At 45.7% G+C, this 23,983-nt stretch overlaps 1 protein-coding gene across 2 annotated transcripts in view; it reads right to left on the bottom strand.

Annotated features, from left to right (window-relative positions):
* Window positions 1–23,983, bottom strand: part of LOC110015899 (complement C3) — a 93,384-nt gene that overhangs the window by 50,872 nt on the left and 18,529 nt on the right. For both annotated transcript variants that reach the window (XM_023959442.2, XM_023959440.2), the window contains exons 6-16: window positions 20,637–20,719; window positions 20,468–20,555; window positions 20,292–20,394; window positions 20,077–20,197; window positions 19,867–19,982; window positions 19,594–19,740; window positions 13,988–14,087; window positions 13,431–13,525; window positions 13,151–13,342; window positions 12,887–13,042; window positions 8,864–8,993 (exon numbers count right to left, since the gene is read on the bottom strand). In XM_023959442.2, the coding sequence (XP_023815210.1) occupies window positions 8,864–8,993; window positions 12,887–13,042; window positions 13,151–13,342; window positions 13,431–13,525; window positions 13,988–14,087; window positions 19,594–19,740; window positions 19,867–19,982; window positions 20,077–20,197; window positions 20,292–20,394; window positions 20,468–20,555; window positions 20,637–20,719 (1,331 nt within the window). The remainder of the gene's footprint in view (window positions 1–8,863; window positions 8,994–12,886; window positions 13,043–13,150; window positions 13,343–13,430; window positions 13,526–13,987; window positions 14,088–19,593; window positions 19,741–19,866; window positions 19,983–20,076; window positions 20,198–20,291; window positions 20,395–20,467; window positions 20,556–20,636; window positions 20,720–23,983) is intronic.

The raw sequence follows: 23,983 nt of genomic DNA, 5'->3' as shown, positions 1-23,983 counted from the left end.
TTTAGAAGTTATTCTCGCTCTTTGTCAGAGGTTTGTTTACAACGTAACTGGCAATATCTTCTTCTATGGCCCTGCCTTAATTTATCTAGACCAGGGGTGTCCAAACTATGGGCCAGTTTTTACTAGCCCGCAGCAAATTCTGAAAAGATAATTGAATATGGCCCGCACATGGTACTTAAGCTCAACTGTGTTGCACTTCTCAGTTTCAACACTAGATGGAGTCAGTCACAGAAAAGGTGCTTCTCCACTAAAACAAAATTAAGCAAAGAAGATTTTTTACCACCAGTCACCAGATAGTGAGTGTCGAAGATTTCAAATACGGTGGAAAAAATGAACATTTCTTTAAAGAAATCAACGGAAAGTGTGTCTGTTTGATTTGCAAAGAAGATGTTGCCATGATGAAAGAGTATAATGTCCGTCAACACTATGAGACCCAGCATTAGAGCTATGCGTTGTACACAGGTGCCAAACGAGCACAGAAATTCAAGCAAAATGGCAGCTAGCCAGCAAGCTCAACAACCGTTTTTTTTCATGCTAACAAAATACAGGAAAACGCCACAGCAGCAAGCTATGAAGTTGCACGACTTATTGCCCAGCATGGCAAACCGTTCTCAGACTGAGATTTTATAAAGCAGTGCCTCATCAAAGTCACATAAGTAATGTGCCCGGAAAAAGTGCAGGATTTCAACAACGTGTGCTTATCCAAAAATACAGTGGTGCAGAGAATCAAGGACTTGTCAGTTAACCTGAAACTTCAGCTGAGAGAGAAAGCTTCTGCTTTTTAAATTTTTTACTTGATAGCATGCGATGAGAGCACAGATGCCACAGACATTGCACAGCTTTAAAAAAATTTGCGGGGAGTCGATGATAATTTTTGCTGTACGGAGGAGCTGCTTGATATGATGAGCCTAAAAGGCAGAACGACGGGTGAAAATATGTTTGACGCTGTGTCAGAGGCAGTTGAAAAGATGTGGCTTAAATGGGACAAGCTCTGTGGAGTAACAACGGATGGAGCTCCGGCCATGACGGGTGAACACAAAGGAATGGCATCCATGGTGTGCGTCAACGTACAAGAGAGCGGAGGTGAGGCTGTAAGCATGCACTGTATAATCCACCAAGAAGCACTGTGTGTCAATACTGTCCTGTTAGGATCCTGGGCTCATCTCCACACCTGCCACCCATCATCTCATCAGCCTGCGGCCTTTATAAGGAACCACCACCCTACAGCCAACATCAGTCCGTCTGCTTCACGTGGTTGATTACTGACTCCCTAAGCCAAGTCTACGTCTCGTGCTTTTGTGCTAAGTGCTCGCAGAAATCTAACTGCCTTTATCTTTGCCTCTTCAGGAAGTTCCACCCAAGCCAAGAACTGTCACGCCAGAACCCACCAACGCCACGGAGGACTTAATAAAAGCCTCTTACCTCATTTATCCTCCAGTCTCTGTCCTGCTTCTGGGTCCAGCCTCACTCATCCTAACACTGTCCAGCTGGGCCATGTGATGAACACTGTTGTAAAAACTGTCAACATAATTCGAGCTAGAGGACTGTACCACAGGGAATTTCAAGCTTTCTTATCTGACGTGGATGCTGAATACGGGGATGTACTCCTCTACTCTGATGTGCACTGGCTCAGCCGCGGATCTTTGCTGCAGCGTTTTTTTCCCGAGATCAGAAATCGACACGTCTTCATAAACTGAGCGAGCCTCTGTGGCTGGCAGACCTGGCATTTTTAGTTGATCTCACTTATCTGAATACACTAAACAAGAATCTACAAGGCAAAGAACAGCTGGTGTCACACCTGTATGCGCACATGAAAGCCTTCTGTGTAAAGCTCCACCTGTTTGAGACACAAATACCAAGCTTTGATGCTGCCCACTTCCCTGCGCTGTCTGAAATCAAGTCTGTTTTTCCAAAGGCAGACCTTTCTGCTAAAAGGGAAAAATATGCTTCTGTACTTACATGTCACGTGACAGAATTCAACCAGCGTTTTCAAGATTTTTCTGTCATTGAAAAACAAATCAAGCTGTTCTCAACCCCCTTCCTGGTGGATGCAGAAGAAGTGGAGGAGAGTCTGCAGTTAGAGCTGATTGAAATGCAATGTGATGATTCTCTGAAGAGTCAATATCAGCTTCTCTCCCTCCCTGACTTCTGTCAGAGTTTGGATCATGCCAAGGTTCCTCTGATGAGACGCCACGGAAAAAGGATGATCAGCCTGTTTGGCTCAACATACATTTGTGAACAAATCTTTTCTCTGTTAAATCAGAACGAAAGCAGACTGAGATCCAGAATGACTGATAGCCATCTCTGTGAAGTCCTTCGTGTCTCAACCACTAAACTTTCTCCTGACATCCCAGCCATCCTTCAATCCAAAGGACAGCATCACTGCTCTCACTGAGAGCAATGTTCTTTACATTATAGGTGAGTTAGAAATACACACAGTAATCATGTGTCAATATGTCACCTCTTGTGTGCAGCCCGGGTTATGCTTATTTTTTCTGTATTTGACCCTCACCAAAAAAACTTTGGACACCTCGGATCTTGACCAATCTCCATCTTACACGTCATCAGACTAACCGATAAAATAATGTGACGTTAAAATTAGTTACAGGCTCTCGAACACAGCCATTATTTTACAATATCACTCAGTTGTGAGCTGTGACCCGCGAGCCCTGAGTAATTAAGGAATTCAGAAATAGTCTTAATGTTGACATCCTTGCACAAGTCATCAATATTTCTTGGAAGAACTGTGTTAGCATGCAAACAACCATACAGTCAATCAAATATTGCTGCATTATCCCTAGTAGCAAGAACCTGTACCAATCTGGGAGGCCATACACATATTGTACCTACACCGGCTTGTTGGTCACAGCACACGTTAGTACAGTCGACAAAAGCTATTGGACATTGGTTTTATGTTGCATCTAACCGTCACTGAAGAGTTTTGCCGCTCATACGGCATTCCCACTGAGATAGCGAGACCAAACCCCTGGTTTGTTTTCTGTGCCGGCAGGAGACGGAGGAGAAACAGGAAGCAGGAGCGGGGCTGTCACTCAGGCCTGCTACATAGACTTAGGAAATACCCCCATAGGTCTCCTCTTCAGAGTATGTTCCTTACCAATGCACGATCCCTGAGCAACAAAATGGACGAGCAGGAACTACTCATGGAGGGAAAACGCCCTTTTTGGGACTGCTGTGTCCCGATTATATCGGAATCCTGGCTACAACTACAGATTCCCCATGGTGGCTATTACGCTAACTAGCCACACTGTTCACCGCAGCCATCGGAACAAAGAAGGCTCAGGTAAGAGCAGAGGGGGAGGCCTGTGCATGTATATACATCATGACTGGTCAAAAGATGGCCTAATTTTCCACAAACATTGTTCAGTCTGTCCATTCTACCTAACCAGAGAGCCAACAGACCACCTCACCAACAAGAACCCTCGGCAGGTGTGGCAGGAAATACAACAGCTGACCAACTTCAGGGGACAGACCAGCACCAAGGCTCACTCTAGCGCTGCACTAGCGGATGAGCTGAAGGTGTTCTCGCGCTTCAAGACCACACCACTGCCGTCTGAATTCCCATTACCTCATCCTCACTGTGCTCCCAGCTCCAAACCACTGTTAAGTTTGCAGATGACACTACTGTGGTGGGGCTGAACTCTTGTCAGGACGAGACAGCCCATAGAGATGAGGTCCTGAAACTGTCCAGGTGGTGTCAGGCAAATAACCTGATCCTGAATACCACAAAGACCAAGGAAATCTTCCTGGACTTGAGGAAGCTCAGAGCAGATCCACCACCACTCTACATCAACGGAGACTGTGTGTAGAGAGTCCACAGCTTCACCCTCCGGGGCACCACCATCTCGGCTGATCTCACTTGGCCCATCAACACCATGACTGTCATCAGGAAGGCACAGCATCGCCTGTACTTCCTTAGAAGGCTCAGGAAGAACAATGGAAGCCAGGAGCTGCTGGTAACCTTCCACTGAGAGTATCCTGTCCTACTCCATCACAGTGTGGTTTTCCCACTGCACTGAAGCGGAACGGCAGAGCCTACACAGAGTGGAAAAGATGGCATAGAGCAGTGGTTCCCAAACCTTTTCTGCATGGCCCCCCTTTCTGAAGATTAGAATATTTTCGAGCCCCCCCACACTGACACAAACATACAATCCTTTGTTTCTAAACTCCACCGCGCCTTATAACTTGTGGTTAATGGGAAATCTTTCTCTGAACGGTAAAATTCTGTTATCTAAAGATGAAGGAATCTCTAGATCTGTCTATGTGTCTCTGTCTTTAGGAATGCCAAAACACATCTGTAACTTATTAAACAAAACATTATTTGATTTTATTTGGAGGAAAACATGTCATTACTTAAGGAAAAAGGTTTTGTGTGACACCAGAAAATATGGGGGCTTGGAAGTATTAACCTTTGAAACTTTAAACAACTCTTTTAAAATAAAGTGGTTAAGTCAGTTATTGAAAGAGGAAGACAATATCTGGAATGCATTTCCCAAATATATATTTGACACAATGGGAGGCATTAAATTCTTGCTAAAATGTAATTATAAAATTGAAGAATTGCCCACAAAACTTTCAAACTTTAACAAACAAGCCCTGCTGGCCTGGAAACTCCTTTATAAACATAATTTTTCTCCAACAACTTGTTTTATTTGGAATAACAGTAATGTACAATACAAGTATAAATCACTTTTTTCCTAGATGGTATGACAATGATATTGTTTTAATCAGACAACTTTTCAATTCCCATGGACATCTTCTGACGTATGAAGAATGTCTTTTAAAATTCGGTATTCCTGTTCCACCCAGAGAATATGCCATAGTGTTAGATGCCATTCCAACCAGTCTACTTTAACTGTTTAAAGGGATTTAGAACACAACTCAATTAAGAACCCAGACAATTTTTTTGGACAATGTGGATATTTGTGTTAATTCAGTTTCCAATAAACAAATAAGAAATCATTTACAGACCAAAACCTTACCTGCTGGGAGGTTTTATTGGCAGTCCAAATTTGTGGACATAAACTGGACATATGCTTGGACCATTAGTAATAAATACTGTCTAAATAACAAAATAAAAGAAGTGTCCTTCAAAATATTGCATTGTATATATCCTACCAAAAAAACTTTGAGTAGATTTGTTGTGGACATGGACCTGTTTTGTTCATTCTGTGGAACTCAGGAGGAAACTATTTATCATCTGTTTGTGGACTGCAGACATACAAATAAGTTTTGGATTGAAGTGGGAAACTATATTGGAAATATAACTACACAAACTGTTACATTTTTAGATAAAGACATTATTCTGGGTTACCTTAATGTCAAAGTAGACAAAGATTGTATCTTCATTACACAATTGTTTTTATTATTGGCAAAATTCCATTTCCATAAAACCAAATGGTCAAACTCCAAACCTAAATTCCAGCAGTTTTTGGGTTAAATCAATCAGTAATGTACCATTATCAAACATCTGCAAAACCAAAAAGCAATTCCAACTAATTTAATTTTGGAAAAATGTAAAATTTATTAAACCCCAAAGATTTTTGAAGTAATAATTCTTTTTGTCTTGTGTTGTATGTAAGTGTCACTGAAAAGGTTACAAAATTAGTTCATTTTTGGTTTAAAGGAAGAAATACCTTTGGTTGAAAATTGTGTTTTTAAAATGTGTAAATTGTGTTTTATTTGATTTTATGCTGTTTAGTACTGTTATATTACAGTGTTATATGAAGTTGTGTATAACGCTAATAACGCGAGAGTTCCTGAGAACTCGCGTGATTTGATGTTGGGCTGAGGAGTTTATTCTCACATCATAATAGACTTTGAACCAAGATCCATGCAAAAAGGCAGCTTGGAAAAGGAGCCAACCAGCTGTGAAAAGTTGAATACAGACTGGTTATTTATCAAAGACCTCTGAAATGACAGGCAGCCACGAGGTAGTTAACTTGTTATGTATGACATTAAAATGCGCCTGTTCTCGAGAATACCGTTTCCAGCATTGTCATTGAGGAGGAACAGTGAAGAAAACTATACATTGTATATGTATATGTATATATTTATATACTTTTTGTTTTATTTCTTATGTTTGTCTGCAATATCTACACATTTCAATTCCCCCTGAGACATTCACATTGTTATTGTATTATTTTTTTTGTCAATAAAGTCTGGAGGAAAAAAACTCCACCGCGCCCCCCTGCAATACCTCCGCGGGTATTGCAGGGGGGCCCCAGTTTGGGAACCACTGGCATAGAGGATCATCAACTGCCTTCTCCCCTCACTGAAGAACATTTACCATGCAATTGTAGGGGCTGACTCCACCCATCCTGCTCTCCCTCTATTCGACCTGCTGCCCTCTGGCAGGAGGTACGGGTCCATCAGAACAAGGACAAACAGAATAAGGAACAGCTTCTTTCCACAGGAAATTACCATACGGAATCAGGAATCTTTATTGTCATTTTATCACATGATAAAACGAAATTGGGCTCTCTGGTCCCGGGCCAGCCATTTACATTTAGACATAATAAATAATATAATATCAATATGATAGCGATATGTAACGGTGTGGTTCCTGATGAGTATTGCAGAAAGTATGTTACAAATTGTACAGTATATTAAGTATTGCACAGCATATACTTCCACTAACTACACCCCACTATGACTAAACTAGTGATACGTATGTGTGCAATAACTGACTTTCTGTGCAATAACTGACTTTTCATCTACAATATTTATTACTGCACTTTATTGCACTCCACTTTAGTCTAGTTTTTTCATACTTGTGTTAAATTGTGTCTTGTACATATTTTGATTAGATTTACAGTATTTTACCACTCCAAGGCTGCTACTATTTTATTGTATTATTATGTACAATGACAATAATGCATTCAGATTCTGACTCTGAACTATGCAATTGTACAGCAGGGGCTGGCACTGTAAACAACTCTTGTTTATGGCTGTCTATCACCCAAGCTGAAGTCACTGAGGTAGTCAATGAGCTTCTCAGTGTCAAGACTCCAGGAGTGGATGAAGTTCGCCCTGAGTATCTCAAGTCCCTGGATGTTTTGGGAGTGTCTTAGCTGACATGTCTCTGCAGCATTGCATGGCAGTCGTGAACTATACCACTGGACTGGCACACGGGGGTGGTGGTTCCTCTTTTTAAAAAAGGGGACTGGACTGGAGGGTGTGTTCCAACTACCGCAGAATCACACTCCTCAGCCTCTGTGGGAAAGTCTATGCCAGGGTACTGAAGAGGAGAGTCCTTCCAATAGTCGAACCTCGGATCCAACAACAATGTTTTTTTCTGTCCAGCGCTGGATGGTTCGTGGGAGTTCCCTCCTTCAGTCCATTTGTGTTTTGTGGATTTGGAGAAGGCGTGTGACCACGTCCTCCATGGTATCCTGTGGAGGGTGCTTTGGGAGTAAGGGGTTCAGAGAGCCTTACTGAGGGCTGTCCGGACTCTGTATGACCAGAGTAAGAGCTTGGTTTGCATAGCTGGCAGAAAGTCAGACCTGTTCCCAGTGCATGTTGGACTCCAGCAGGCCTGCACTTTATTACTGGTGCTCTTCATGGTTTTTATGGACAGAATTTTTAGGCGTAGCCGGGGGCCAGAGGGAGTCTGTTTTGGGGACCACAGGATTTCCTCTCTGCATTTTGAAGATGATGTTGTCCTGTTAGATTCAGCGTGCATTGGAAAGTGTGAAGCAGCTGGGATGAGGGTCAGCACCACTAAAATCTGACGCCATGGTTCTCGTCCAGAGAAAGGTAGTTTGCCATCTCTCAGTGGGTGGAATGTCCCTGCCCTAGGAGTAGGAGTCTAAATATCTTGGTCATGAGTGATAGAAGACCGGATCATGAGATTTACTGGTGGATCGTGACAGCGTCTGTAGCTTTGCGGTCACTGTACCGGTCTGTTGTGGTAAAGATAGAGCTGTACCAAAAGGCAAAGCTCTAAATTTACCGCACAATTTTTCCTCCAATACTCTTCTATGGTCATGAGCTCTAGGTCATGACCGAAGGAACGAGGTCCCAAATACAAGCAGCCAAAATAAGCTTCCTCAGTAGGGTGGCTAGCCAGTCCCTTAGAGATAGGTTGAGAAGCTCAGTCACCCGCGAAGAGCTCGGAGTAGAACCGCTTCTTCTCCACATCGAGAGGAGCCAATTGAGGTGGCTTGGGCATCTGGTCCGGATGCCTCCTGGACGGAGGCCCCGGGAAGACCCAGGACATGCTGGAGAGACTACCTCTCTCGGCTGGCATGGGAATGTACTGGGGTCCCCCCAGAGGAGCTGGAGGAAGTGGCCATGACGAGGGAAGTCTGGGCATCTTTGTTCAGACTGCTGCCCCCGCGACCCGGTCGTGAACAGGCAGAGGAAGATTTATGGATGGTTTAAACAGGTGCCATTAATACAGGTAACAAGTGGAGGATAGAGGATCCTCTTACAGAAGAAGTTACAGGTCTGTGAGAGCCAGAAATAATGTGTGTTTGTAGGTGACCAAATCCTTTTTTTCCACCACAATTAACGATTATGTTTTTTAAAAATCAGACAATGTGAGTTTTTCACATTTTGTCTCTCATAGCTGAGGAATGCCTATGATGAAAATTACAGGCCTCCCTCATCTTTTTAAGTGGGAGAACTTGCACAATTGGTAGGTGACTAAATACTTTTTTACCCTACTGTATGTTTGCATTCATAAAAGCCTACTGCCTCTTATCTGCAAGGATAACCGTTCACAAGAGAAAGCAACAAAACAGTTCAAACTTCCTGCTGTAATTGTGTATGTTAAATGTGTATGTTATTTGCATTGACAAACTTATTGTTTTTAAATACAGCACGGTAATAATGACCTTACCTTGTCTGTAAGGTGTTCCTGATGCAGTACTGGACTCGAATAACAGCCCAGCATCAAAGAACACACTTAAGCCATTCTTCCCTCCACCAGGAGTGCAGCCAGTGTCATACTTCTCCACCTCATCCCAAATCTGATATGCAAAAAAATTAAACAGCTGAAGGTTACAGATTCCCTTGTAAATCAGGCAGAAAACATGGTGATTGAGTTGGGTTATTCTTGATTACCGTATTTTCACGACCATTAGGCGCACTTAAAAGGCAATTTTCTCCAAACTGCAGGGGCGCTCTATGAGGCAGTGCGCCTAATGTGTTGTTGTGGGGCGTAGAAGAAGATAGCATGAGAACGGGGGACGGAAGTGTAGGCGTGAACAACATTGTTAACAACATCTCCGAAGCACTGTTAAAACTGCAAGCTATCAGCTACGTGGAGGAACATGGGAGCAGCTGCAAGAGAATTCAAGATGAATGAATCCATGGTTCACAAGTGGAGGAAGCTGAAAAACAATCAGCGATCAGCTTGGAGAAGCTTCTCTTCAGTCAACATTCGATATCGTACTGCAGCGACTTCCAGCGGATTACAATAAAAAGCTGTTCATCTTCCGCTCATACTGCAGTAAAATGATCGCCGACTAACACCTCTAGCCCAGCCACATCTGTAACATTTGACGAGGCGTTACTGACCTTTAACATCCCAGTGAGTCACAATGTCGAGAAGAACCGGATCAGTGCGGTAGCGATATGCACAATGGGGAACGGCTTGCAACACGCAACAAATAGTCTGCTTGCTGTGAAAAAAGCGATCCAAGCCGAAAAAATAAAAAGAATAAAGTACTGAAAACTAGTTCAGATACAGAAGATGAGGACTTTGATGAATTCTTGGATGCTGATGGGTGACTTCAAAAATAAAAAATAAATCCCAACCAATTCAGTTTTGCTCCCGCTGCCTTTTTTAAAACACACACTAGTGTTGTGGAATGAGTGTGAGTGTGTGTGATGAAGCTGGTGTGTCTGTGCTTACCGCAAGGGAGTTTGTAAGCACGTCAGTTTGTGTTACTCAGATAAGGCGAACAGTAATGAAAAAAGGTTTCCTCTAAAGCACATGTGTCAAACTCAAGGCCCGGGGGCCAAATGTGGCCCTCCATGTCATTTTATGTGGCCCTCGAGAGCATAAAAGTTTTTCATTTCTTAAAATAAAAAAATAAAAATTGGTGTATTTATTCATATTTAGGGGGAAATTGACTTAAACTATCAGATTAGGCAACTATAGATTAGGATTTAAACACTGTCCATATAACCTAACCTTACAAAATCAAATGTAAAAGGATTTATGCTAGATTTATGCTAAACAAGCAACCATATATTTTCTATGCAACTGCAATTGTTACTTTAAAAAGTTAGAATAAGTAAATAATGAGTTATTTAACATTAAGGAGTAGTTGCGTTTATTTTTCATTACATTTAGTTGCATGTATAAGTTCTATCTGGCCCTTTGAGGACAGCTGCTATGTTGATGTGGCCCTCAGTGAAAATGAGTTTGACACCCCTGCTCTAAAGGAATGGAGACTTTTGTTAACCCGCTCTGGTGGCTCAGAGGATCCGAACAGGATTGGATGATCTGACTTCGGCCCTGGAGAAGATCTCCCCTGCATATTCCCGACCACGGTCAGAAACGTCATCGCAGATGATGGGCTGGGATCAGTCCTTCCCTGGCTCTGGGACAGGGTGGGGCAACCCTCTTGGGGCCTGTGGTCGCTCTGGGTTTCATGCACCAGGGCTGCGGGGTCCGGGAGGGAGCTTGGTCGCCCTGTCCTGGGGGGGGGGGGGGGGGGGGGGGGCTGCCTGGTGGAGGGTCCAGCATTGTTATGGGACCTTGGAGGTTTGACGAACAGGGGTCTCTGGTGAGGCAATCGGCGGTTGGCCCGGCTGGTTGGCTGCCTCGGTCCTGTCGAGGCCTGAACAGAGGTCTCCCAGGGGCAGGGGCCTGAGGGGCCTGGACTTGCTTGGGGGGGCGGTGCTTTCTGACTCCTCTCTCTCTCTGTGAGGTGGGTGGAGTGGGGCCTGGGGGCTCAGCGCTTCAGGGGATGGGCCCCCTGGGCTGAGGGGACCCCTGGCCCTATGCTGGGGGTGGGGGTAGGGTGGGGCTGTTTGACCACCAGGGGACAGTCTACCAGCTGTCCCCGACTTACCCTCTTCCTCATATAAAAATTAAATTAAATTTATACTGTATTCATCCCTCAATGGGAAAATTCTTCTCCGCATTTTAATCTCTTATGAGGGTGGTGGTGATGGGGGCCTGTTGTAAAAACCCCTGTTGTTATAGTAAAATATATCCAACACAAGAGGCCCTCAGTTGTCATCTGTCTGCCCAGCTGTTGGACAGGACAAATAATAAAAAAAAGATGTCCTCTCAGTACTTTACCCACCAATTTTAACTGCATCCCCTTAGTACACACACCCTATAACCCTCAAATTATACACTCCAACACAAACACACATACATTCACACACATGCCCTACCAAGCACACATGTGCATTTTGCAAGGAAGTTGGGACCTCGGACCATCTGTCCCCTACCCCATCCCTCGTATGGGGTACTGGGCAGCGGCGGCCATGTTCCCTGGGTGCTGGCTTCCTGGGCCCGGCAGCGATCTCTCTATGCAGGGAGAGTGATCCCTGAGCTTTCTGGCAAGGTCTAGAGCCGGGGATCACATAGCATCTGAGCCAGGGGGTGTCAGTATCCCTTTGTTGTGGGTTGTGGTCCTCGCCCTTGAGCGCTGGGCCTTGCCAAATTTCCAACTGTGGACGAGCCTGGTTGGGCCATGTTAACAGCACTTCTTGTGGACCCCCTTTTCCCCTGGGTGTCTTTCTCCTGGGCTGGGATAGTTGGCCCCTTCCTGGATCAACCGTGGGCTGGGTGGGTGGCTGCCTGGAGCGCGGGGCAGGTCTCCCTTGGGGGGTCCTGGCACGTATCTGGGGTTGGGGCGGGGGGATGCCCAGAACTCCTGGGTGGTGGTGGGGTGCTCGTCTGGGGCTGTGGGTGCTCTTCTGGAGCGGGGCCCTGCGTTGGGGCCTCCCGGCACGGCGGGGGACTATTGTCCTGGTTAGACTGGAGCTGCACTCTCTGTCCCCCATGTCTCCCTGCTTTCTGGCTCTGGGGGCCCCCGTGGCGGTCCTGCTGACCCTGGCCTGGGTGGCAAATGTGATCACCCGGGAGGCGTTGTGGGGGATCTAGCTGCTGCTGGGGTCTCTCCCTCATTGTTTTTACATTCCATCATCCATTTTAGAAGAGCATAAACACTCACTTGAGCACAGGTGTTAGCTCACCTTTGCACAAATAGTTTACGTGATTGAATTAAATATTTTACACTCGTTGGTTTGAAGGCATAAGTATGCGTGTGTGAACAATATTTTTATTGGGTACATGTTGACAGGTGAACATTTTTGGAACCAACAGGTATGTTTCTAACATTTGAGTGTGTGTGGACAGGATCTGCCCTTATAGACTTGTATTACATCTGAACCTCAAAGTAATGATTATAACCACCCAGCAACGTATTGCTTTATGCTGCTTCATGCCCCCCTTTCTATAATCACCCTCCTACCCTCCCCCTAATATCTCTCTTCTTCCTTCCTTTCCTATTCCGTCCGATTCAACCCAAACCATTTTCAAATATAATTAAAATGAATAAGGTTTGGCCTCCATAACAAACGGAGTTTATTCAGACATACCTCTGGTTTGTCAGAAGATTCATAACCCCTGTTGTAAAAATAAAAAATGTCCAACACAAGAGGCCTTCAGCTCTCATCTGTTTGCCCAGCTATTGGACAGGACAGGTTAAAAATAAATAATTAACGTCATCACAGGGAAGGTTTCGCCCTAACACCCGGTGTGCCTTTTATATGTGTCAAAAACTGAAAAATCACCTATAACTGAGACTGCGCCCTATAACCCAGTGCACTCTATGGTCATGAAAATACGATAATCATCAAACAATCAAAAGCTTTTAAATGTGCAGGGGCCTACTTTTTTCTGTGTGAGTCGGTGCTTGCTGTTTAGGACGTAAACACCTTTGTCTACGGCCACCAGTCCCACTGTGGCACCTGGATTTCCAGAGACCTTTAAGCCAAACAACCTGCGGGGCTCGTTGGCAGTGCCAGGTCTCGTTGGCTCCAATGTCAGCTGCAATTCATGTCACACAGATGGGCATAAAGACACAAAGCAGACATGAGCCGCAAAAGTTTCTGCTGGCCCTGAACAGTGGGATAAAGCTGCTTGAACATGACTCACTGAGCCCATGCATGAATCTGTAACATCCACCCAAACTGAATCTGACACCACTTCATTATCGGTGGGATGGTAGAAGGCAATGATCCGGAAAGATGGCAGCATATCTTGGGTAACAGGAATTGTGAGGGAGATCAGCACTTGGCCTCCCGTTTTGTAACGTTGAAACTTCACCAGCTGACCCCTGCTGGTGATCTGGGGGGAAAGAGTCACAAATCCAGCAATCAGCAAACAATGAGTTAAGCATGTTTATCACCTAGAGTCAAAAACCAAAAGCTCTCACCAGATAAGTGATGTCTGTGCCTTCACTTGGCTGCTTGTTAAGAATCAGGTTGATCTTCAGGTTCTCACCTAATTTGACCTCAGGCGTGTCCAAACCTGCAAGTGGGAAGAGTACTCAAAGCCATGCAAGAGTAGACTGTAGAATGTTGAATCATAACACTGGATCATTTGCTCATATTCTTGGATGTTCATTACAGATAGTGCTAAGTATCAATGTGATTGTGATTGAGATATTTATAGTTACTTTATTTTTTTCTATTTAACACAATTCAACTTTAAATTTGGACATTTTCCAAAGATTATCACTTTCATCACTAGTAAAAGAACTGCTTTTAAATAGTGTTATAGTTTAAACTTAAAGGTTTCGCTTAATAGATTAGGAATTTTACTGTAAACACTAAGTTCTATTTGTGTTTTGTTTAAAAACAAAGGCACTTAATTGTATAAAATAAATTAAATTAATTAGATTTGATGAATGGACACTCCAGTTTATAAGTAAAGGTTGATTTGATTTTTACAGCACTTTATTAAACTTATTTTAAACTCAGCCCTACTTACCAATATGGATGTAAGTCTTGCTGTTAGTAGAGTACTGGTATGCCTGCATTGTGGCTTGGGCTTGCCTGTCAGGTGAAATGTTTGGATCATCAGTCTTTGCCTGTGAAGAGCATTTAGGGAACAAATTGATTTCACTTAGGGAAAACAGTGGAGATCATTCAGCTACATGTCAGCAATTGTCTTTTCAATTTAAGCTGAATGTGCTGTAATCTCCCAGTGGAAAAAACAAATGATGCTGAACATGGTTCAAAGAAGGCTACTTGCTAAAACAGTTTAAAAAATAAAACCCATAAACAGCTGAACAGTTATGAAGCACACAAGATAAAACAGAGCTCTACAGGTGGCTGTCGGCCCTGACCAGGGGTGGGGGGATTCTGTGGGGGGGGGGGGGGGGGGGGGTCCTAACTAGTCAAATTCTCTGAATTAAAAAAAGGGTCCTTTGTGTTGAGCAAAATTCAATTGTTCTTTAGTAAATGTTTTACAAAGCATGTTTCTGCCAGAAATCTTTCTGAAGGGTTTTTAATGAGTACGCATCAGTGACGAACCTTCTTTGGCCGTGGGGTTGTGCAGGTGGTTCTCTGTATTCTATGGTGTCTCAGGACCCTAACCCCTGTGAATACAGGGTGATATGTACATGAACTTTAAATAGATTAGGTCAGTGGTCCCCAACCACCGGGCGGTACCGGGCCGCGGGAAATTTTGGCTCCGGGACGCACAGAAAGAAAAAATAATTTCGATTTTACTGTGGTTTTTTTTTCTAAAAAAAACCCATTTTATTTTGAAAAGTGACCTGATTCTCTCTGTTACATCCGTCACACTTACCATAGCAACCAGAGTCTTTCGCGGTAGCAACGATGTTGCTCATGTGATGTTCTGTTGTTGGTGTGACGTTACGAAGACACCGCTAATAAAGTTGCACATGATTACACAGTGGATTTACGTTCATTATTATTATTGTTATTATTATTACTAAAGAGAGGCCCCCCCCCTCCCGGCACGGCGGGGGGGGCCCGACGCAGGGCACCCCAAGAAGGGTGCCCACAGCCCCAGACGAGCACCTTATCACCACCCAGGAGTTCCGGGCATCCCTCGCACCCACCCCAAGTACGAGCCAGGACCCCTCAAGGGAGACCCGCTCCACACTCCAGGCAGCCACCCACCCAGCCCACGGTTGGTCCAGGAAGGAGCAAGGCAGGGGCCAGCAGTCCTCAGCCAGCAGGGGTGCACCCCGGGGAAAAGGGGGGCCCACGAGGGGCGTTCTTAACATGGCCCAACCACGCTCGGCCACAGTTGGAAATTGGGCTGGGCCCAGGGGCAAGGACCAGGACCTACCCCACAGGGACACGGACACCCCCGGCTCAGGTGTAATGTGAATTCCCCCACCCGTGCGCCGGAGAGAGCAACGCCAAGGGCCCAGTACCCCCCACCAGGAAAGCGGTAGGGGACAGATGGACCTAGGTCCCACCTTCCTTGCAAAATGTGTGTACGTGTGTGTGTGTTTGTGAAGGTGTCTGTGTGTGTGTGTTTATATTTGAATGTATATTTTGAAGAGTAAAAGGTGTGTGTACTAAGGGGGTGCAGTTAAAATTGGTGGGTAGAGCACTGAGGGGACATCTCCTGATTACTCACAGTAATGTCCCCTCACCCTCCCCACCAAGGGTCCCTAAATGTCTAAGGTGTGGTTAAAATTGGCGGGTAGGGTGCTAGGAGGAAATCTATTGCTTGCTGGCAGTGATGTTCAAGCACCCGCCCTACCAAGGGCGGTCAAACAGCCCCCCCCACCATAGGGCCCAGGTCCCCCAGCCCCAGGGCCCCATCCCCCGAGGCGCAGACACCCCAGGCCCAGCACGACCCGCCCCACACAGAGAGAGAGAAGCCAGAAAGCGCCCCCCCCCCCCCCCCCCCCGGAGCAAGCCCAGGCCCCCACCCCCAGGGGCAGGCCCTGGGAGAGCTCCGGTCAGGCCTCGACAGGACCAAGGCAGCAGGGGCAACCGCCGATTGCCACCAGCGGAGACTCAGACCCGTCAAGCCCCCAAGGTCCCGTACCCATAGTGCCCCCCCCCCCAGACAGGGCCGACAAGCCCCCACCCCCCCAGCGGATGACACCCAGAGCGACCCGGGGCTCCAAGAGGGTTGCCCCGCCCCGTCCCAGAGCCAGGGAAGGGTTGATCCCAGCCCCCGGTGTAGATGGGCAGCCCATCCAGCGCTGCTGGACCCCCCCCCCCGAGCAGGACCCCCCGCCAACCCCCCCAAAGAGACCCCCCAAGCCAAGCCGGAACACCTCTCAACCCCCCCCCCCACACACACACACACACACACACACACACACACACAGCCGAGCCCAGAAGACCACGCAGCGCCCCAGCCCGCCCCGCCCAGGCACCGAACCCGACCCCCCGACAGACCCGAGTCATCTAATCTCAAGGTGAGGAACCTAATTATAAAACTCTTCCTAATGGAACCCTCTATGTAGCATCCTTTCTCAGATCTGACGTCATCACCTGGGCTCACTCCTCTCGCATTGCTTGCCAAGGAGGTATCCACCGTACGCTAAACCTCATCTTCAGAAGTTTTTTCTGGCCGAAAGGGCTACCGAGGAGCTGGAAGCTTCCCTCCGTTGCCTAGCTGCCAAAAAGGCCACTGACTGCTCTAAGTATTTGGTGTGGATCGAATATGCTCATAACTCTCACCCCTCCTCTGCCACAGGAATGTCTCCAGTTGAGGCCTCCCTCAGGTACTCACCACCTCTGTTTCCGTGTCAGGAACTGGACTTGGCAGGGCCCTCAGCTCAGGACTATCTCCAACGGTGTCAGCGTATTTGGCACCAAACCAGGGCTGCTCTCCTCCGCACCAAGGAGAGCAACTGCCATACTGCCAACCGTCACAGGGTGGTGGGGCCGACCTACCAACCTGGTCAGAAGGTTTGGCTCTCATCCCGGAACATCCCTATCCAAGCCACTTCTCACAAGCTCGCACCACGCTTCATCTGTCCCTACACCATTGAAAGGGTCATCAATCCCTCCTCTGTCTGTCTCCGTCTCCCTGCGGCCCTCAAGGTAAACCCCTCATTCCACATCTCTCAGATCAAGCCGGTTCAGGACAGTTCTTTGTGCCCGCCTTCCACTTCCCAGCCTCCCGCCCATATCATCGATGGTGCTCCGATGTTCAGGGTTTAGCCGTATCCTGGACGTCGGGGTCGTGGCCACCAGTTCCTGGTTGACTGGGAAGGTTACGGTCAACAGGAATACTCCTAGGTCTGCCATTCCCTCATCCTGGACCCGGCCCTCATCAGGGACTTCTATCGGGCCCACCCTGATTGACGTCCGGGACCACCAGGCGGCCGTCGTTGAGGGGGGATACTGTCATGGTGCCTCTGTCAGTTCTCCTCCCCCTCCCCTCCTGACTTTACCAGCAGTGACCACTCTCATCATCAAGCCTCTTCTCTTCATAAGGAGACCCAACTCCAGCATTCAACACCAGTTCATTGCCCCTCATGGTAAATAAGCCTGGTCGAGTCTGTTTTCGTTAAGCTCTCCTTGTCTTTGTGCTCCACTAACCTTATTCTCCTGCCTCAGAATTCCATACCCACAAGTGTCAGTGTCTTCACGAGCAGTTCAGGTGTTCCAGATGATGAACTTGTTAACGCTGACCGCGCTACTACCTCCAGCCACGCCATGTCAAGATCCCCAGCCACATCACGTCAAGATCTCCAGCCACACACAGTGTCTGTCCAAGTCAAGATCTTCGAGCCTCTTTCAAGTTCGCACCTGCTTCTCAACATCACCCCAACTGCTAACCGGACAATAAATTCATTACTTACCCCTTCACTTACCTGTGTTTTCCTTCCGTGTTCCAGCATCTGGGTCTGTCTCATATACAGATCATGACAAAGATGAGAAAAATGGAACCGATCTGATCGCCACTCTCTCTGATGTCCAACTGGGGGCATCTACGATGGCTAGACAAGTGTCAGCTGTTGGTATCTTGTCTGTTTAGCTAGACCAGGATCTGGCTAAGCGCGAAGAGGGTATGGACAGCAGCAGCACAATGACAACAGAAAAAGCTGGAATAGGTGATACAGACAGAGCTCCTGTTTTGATCGGCCGACAAACAGGTTGCATCGCTCACTGTAAAGCTGACCTAAACCTCCACGCCCAGCTCTACCCACCACCGCCGCCCTCACCGCCCGCAACGCCCTCACCGCCCACCTTTGATCGATGCTAGTCAAAGCTGGATTTGCTAATTACATTTTAGCCACATTGGCTAACTATGCCAATGTGGCTAAAAGTGCTAGCATAGGGACCAGTATCATCAACTCTCTTAGAAAAACACATTGCTCAAAATGCTAATTTATGCTAACTATGCTAGCTATGCTAATGTGGCTAAAAGTGCTAGCATTGCGATCAGCATCATCAACTCTTTCAGAAAAACATTGCTCCATTGGTGAGAGCTATGTGTCATAAGTTAGTAAAAAAAAACACTTTTTTCAAAATGGTGGCTTTTCTGTTGATTTCATCTCCATAGCAACCATTTTGAGTTTTGGTCACGTCGGGAGGAGGAATAGATCAACGTCAGTTTCAGACAAATCAGAAAAGGTAAACATTTTGTTGTCCTTAACAACAGTGGTTTTATGCAAACCACGCCCGCATTCCTTATATGTCCATATCCAGTGTATTCAGTTTCAGGCATGAATGCATGCATTCAAATTTCACATTATTCCATTGAAAAACATAAGAGTTATGACAGTGCGCCTTTTTGGTAGCTCGCCACCCGCACGCCGTTCAAAATCTACAACTTCTATTTCCAACATTTTGTCCACATCACCTTGCTATGGATGCCTGAGAGGTTACGAGACAATGGCAAAAAATCCTTAGGACGAGTTTTTGTTTGTATGTGGCACTAAAGGGGCTTTTTTTTTTAAATGCAGGATGGCGGCCTTTTCCCAAGGTCAAAGGTCAACAACACTTCTGCAGTGTTTGTAGACTGGAGCTGGCAGCAAGTGTGTGCAATTGCGTGAAAATCGCTCAAACAAAAGAGTTGTTTTCCCATATCGTGGGAAAAGACCAAAAACGCCAAATCTCAGAGTTCGCCACAAAATGGCCGCCAAGCCTTAGGTCGTATGGCCATTTCATGATTTTAAAATTTCTTTGGGATATCCCCAACATGTGTGTTTTGGTTTGGCAACTGTATTTTGAAGTACATTTTGTTTGGCCCCATACGTGATTTTCTGCCCATTTATTTTTTTGACGGGATTGCCGGCTGTGATGTCATTGTCTTCGGGGGGGTGACGTTGACTTTGTGGAAAATTCATTTGCAATTTATCCCAGGTGTGTGCGCATTTGGGTGAATTTTCGAGCATGCAGCAGGGGTCACATTCTCGCTAAAAGTCAGCAAAGTCGTTCCAATTGCAAAAACAATATGGTCCTTGCAGTCAGTGACTGCTGCTGCGGGCCATAATTAATTATTTTTATACATCAGTTATAATTCAGTTAATTACACTGAACAGAGATAAACTGAAATAAGTTCAAAGAAATTACATTGAACTGAAAAGGTTCTGTGATATTTGCATCAGCTTTTCCATTGTATTGTTGTGGGTTTGGTCTTACAGAGATTGACAGCCCTCCAGCCGTTGTTACTGTATTGATGGTCAGCCTCGCTATTCCGTTGGCTGCAGTAGAGCCCCTTACAGGACCAGGAGTTACAACCACTGGGATGTTCACTGCTGGACTTTCATCAGGATTTAAAACTTCAACCTGTCATTCAATAAAAGAAAGGTTAAACAATCAGGTTAAGATTAACTTTTCTCTTTTGGCATTTTCCAAAGATTCAGAACAACAAACATTACAGTCAAAAGTTACAAATGTAGGTCAATGTTTTACCGCCACATCAAAGGACATTCCAGGTTTAAAATATTTTGGAGTTTTTTTAAAGATGATGGTGTAAGGAGATGTGACGATTTGGATGCCTCTTAGCTCTGCCTCCACCATCTCACTCCCTGTCAAACATTTCAACGAATTGAACAATGAAGTCCTTTCAGCCACGTTTTGAAGCAACACGATTGACATGAGGATGGATTGTCTTCATCTTACCGCTTTCTGTCAGCACGCTAACAGAAACAAAGATGGAGGTGCCCACAAGCTGATTGATATCCTGAAAGGTTTTTGTGATCTGTTCCCTCTTCAACACTGCTCTTCCTTCTCCGTTTTCAATCTAAGGACCCAAAGACACATGCAGTTCTGACTTTCTGAAACATTGCAAAAAGATCACCATGACAGAATTGGAAAAATGGACGATCTGTTCTCACCGGCACTCGAGATAGAGAGTCAGGGAGGCTCTTCTTCTGGCCTTGGTCCATGACCCCAAACACAACATAGGCATTTCCATTTACTTCTTGTCCAAAAAGATACCTGCAAACCAAACAGAAGTTACCATGGAAACAGGATTCAATGCCACAATTTGTTGCGCACAAGATTCACCCACCTGGCTTTAATGTCAATCTCCAAAGTCTCACTGTCCACGTAGAAGAAAGAACTCAGGGAGAAGAGCTTGACTTCAAAGCTGGGGAGCACTGTGAAAAATTTATTTAGGTTTAGTTTGGTCCTTCAAGAAAAAATTATGTAAGCAAGACGGTTTATAGGAAAGATTTTACCATATTCTTTGACCTCGAAATTTGCAGAGAAGCTCTCCTGGGGGTTGCTGTGGAACTTTGCCACAATTTTCCAAAGTCCAGGACTATACAGACACACAGTATTAAATAGATTAGAACCTGTAAGTAATATGTCTTGAAGCACATAAGTTAAATCAGAGCTCTGAAGAAGGCAGCAGCGAGAATCATCTGCTTCCATTTAACCCTTTCCTCTGCATCCTCTGTATTCACACCAACCGCCCTCATGTCCTCCTTCTTTACGCCCATGAATGTCTTATTTGTTCATCCTCTTTCTTTGTATTTCCGACCTCCGCATCATCATTGTTCTTCCTCTAAATTTATCTAAGCCATCTCAATCTGGATTTTAGCTCTAACCACCTAAACATTTAAAATTAACTGTCCCTGTAAATTATTTATTCCCGATTCTGTCTTTTCTTATCACTCTGAAAGAAAACCTTAAGATCTCCAGCTCTGCTACTTGTAGCTGTGCCTTTTTCAAAAAAAGTGCGGAGGTGTTCAGAGCATGACCAACTGGCAGAGATCCCAGTAAAGACCCACTACAGGCTGGAAAGACTATGTCTCTGCTTTAGAACGCCTTAAAGTTGCCCCAGATAACCAAGAGGAAACTCTGGAGGTATTAACTTATAGCGCCACAACCCAAATTCAGATGATTGGAAGAAAATGCATGAATGAGTGCGTGGATGGATGGATGGATGGGTGGATGGATGGATGGATGGATGGATGGATGGATGGATGGATGGATGGATGGATGGATGGATGGATGGATGACAGCACTTAACACTTTCTTACATAAAAAGCAACTTTCCTTTTACTCTGGCTGACACCCTTTCCTTACATAAAACACCTTTTTACACCTTTCACCTCTTTCCCACATTGCTCTGGATTGTTGACTGTAAGCACTAAAACTTCTGTATCTTCTTCAGTTCTGCTCCCTGTATTCTGACTGTCCCTCTTATTTACATACAGAAGTTCTGTTTTCTTCTGTCTCCTATGTTACACCTACACCACATCTCACCATCATCCAGCTTTTATAGATGTCCCACACAACTCCAACATTCTTCTCTCCCACTACTGATTTCTTCATTGAAAATTACCACTCCTCTCTGTACAGTGGGGCAAAAAAGGATTTAGTTAACCACCATCTGTACAGGTTCTCCCACTTAAAAAGATGAGAGGGGCCTGTAATTTACATCAAAGGTAAACCTCAACTAAGAGACAAAATGAAAAAAAAAAGCCCCAGAAAAATCACATTGATTTTTGAAAGACATTATTTGTAAATTATGGTGGAGAAAAAGTATTTGGTCAATAACAGAAGTTCAACTAACTACTTTGTCGTATACCCTTTTCTGTCAAACATTTTCTGTAAGTCTTCACAACATTTTTTACAAACTGTTGCTGGAATTTTGCCCATTCCTCCATGGAGATCTCCTCTTGAGCAGTGATGTTTTGGGGCTGTTGCTGGAAAACACAGACTTTTGACTCCCTCCAAAGATTTTGAAAGGGATTGAGATCTGGACACTGGCTAGGTCACTCCAGGACTTTTAAATGCTTCTGACAAAGCCACTCCTTCATTACTCAGGGGGAGCAGTTTATTATTGATTTATTATCAAAATCATTCTCAAAATCTGACGATACTTGGCCCCATTCATTCTTTTTTTTTACCCAGATCAGTTGTCCTGGTCCCTTTGATGAAAAACAGCCCCAAAGCATGATGGTTCCACCCCCATGCTTTACAGTAAGTATGGTGTTCTTTCGATGCAACTCAGCATTCTTTTTCCTCCAAACACGATAAGCAGAGTTCTTGTCATGGGGCCTCTGGCAGACTCCTCCCACTCCAGCTCCTCTCCACTCTGCTCCTGATCTCCACCAGCTGTCGTCACTCAGCTCATCACCTCATCTGCTCTTAAGGAGACTCAACTCAATCATTCAACTCCAGTTCGTTATCCCTTATGGTGACTACGTCTGTTCTAGTCTCGTTCCTGTTCTTGCTAAATCAAGTTTTGCCTTGTACTAATTCTGCTGTCCAACCTCAGGAGAATCATCCCACGAGTGACGCCAGTTGGATCATCTATCAAGCTCTCGGAGAACCTGAAGATCTCTTGGCTCATGCTGACCGTGCTAAACACCTCCAGCCACGCCGCAGCCAAGCGCTCCAGCCACGCCGCAGCCAAGCGCTCCAGCCTCGCTACAGTCAAGCGCTCCAGCCACGCCACAAGCCTCTGTCCTGCTCGGACCTCCACCAACACAGAAACCAAATCTTCCTGGAAAGAAATAAATCAGTTCTTACCTGCCACTTACCTGTTGTATTTCTGGGTTCCAGCATCTGGGTTCACCACGCTCTGAGAATCATGACAGTCCTTGCCAAAAAAATCTGTTCAATTATCTTTCATCTGACCATAGACCATTTTCGCAATCCTCTTCTGGTTTGTCCAAATTCTCTCTAGCAAACTTTAGGTGGGCCTGCACATGTACGGCTTTAGCAGGGGGACACGACTGGAACTATAGGATTTGAGTCCATGGTGGCATAGTGTCTTACTGATGGTAGTGTCATGGTACGCCTGGGAGTCCTCTCTTTACCCCTCCCTTCTTTGCTCTTTCTCCCCAGATTGGACCCAGCTGTCTGTACTCACCTCATCAGTCCTCCTGCTATTTAAGATGACCCTTCTCCAGCAGTTCGTTGCCTTTATGGATTATTCGCCATGAGTGCTGACCTGGGTTCACTCATCACCATCTGGTTGCACCTGAAATTCCAGACCTCCAGCCACACCACAACTCTACGCCACGCAGCCGCTCCATCAACCCTCACGTCCAATACCGCCGGATCTCCAAACGAGTGCTACATGCCACTACAGAGAAAGGAAGGCACCACTCACTGAATGGATCTCTGTTCTCGCCTCCTCTCCCTCCGGGACTCACGCCCCTGCATCTCTGGGTGTCGTTCCTCCAACAGCCATGAGACTACTACTATGTACTACTGTGTCAGCCTGGACAATAAATCGGTGACTTTATCCATACCTGTGGGCGTAATCTTTCCGGGTTCCAGCAACTGGGTCTGTTCTTGTTCATCGTAATCATGACAGGTAGCTTTGTTACTTTGGTCTCAGCTCTCTGCATGTCAATCACTAGATCCCCCTGTGTGGTTCTGGGATTTTTGCTCACTGTTCTTGTGATCATTTTGACCCCACAGGGCAAGATCTTGTGGGGATCCCCAGATGGGGGGAGATTATAAGTGGACTGAAGTGCAAGGTCTTCATAATAGTCGGACCCACAGTTGATTTCTGCACACCTACCTGCTTACCTGTTGCAGATTCTGTCTTTCCAGCCAGGTG

Source organism: Oryzias latipes, chromosome 1 (genome assembly GCF_053564925.1).
Source record: "Oryzias latipes strain Hd-rR chromosome 1, Olatipes_Hd-rR_3.1".
NCBI classification, from domain to species: Eukaryota; Metazoa; Chordata; class Actinopteri; order Beloniformes; family Adrianichthyidae; genus Oryzias; species Oryzias latipes.
The sequence above is the reverse complement of the archived record's forward strand: the minus strand, read 5'-3'. Positions and strand labels throughout refer to the sequence as shown.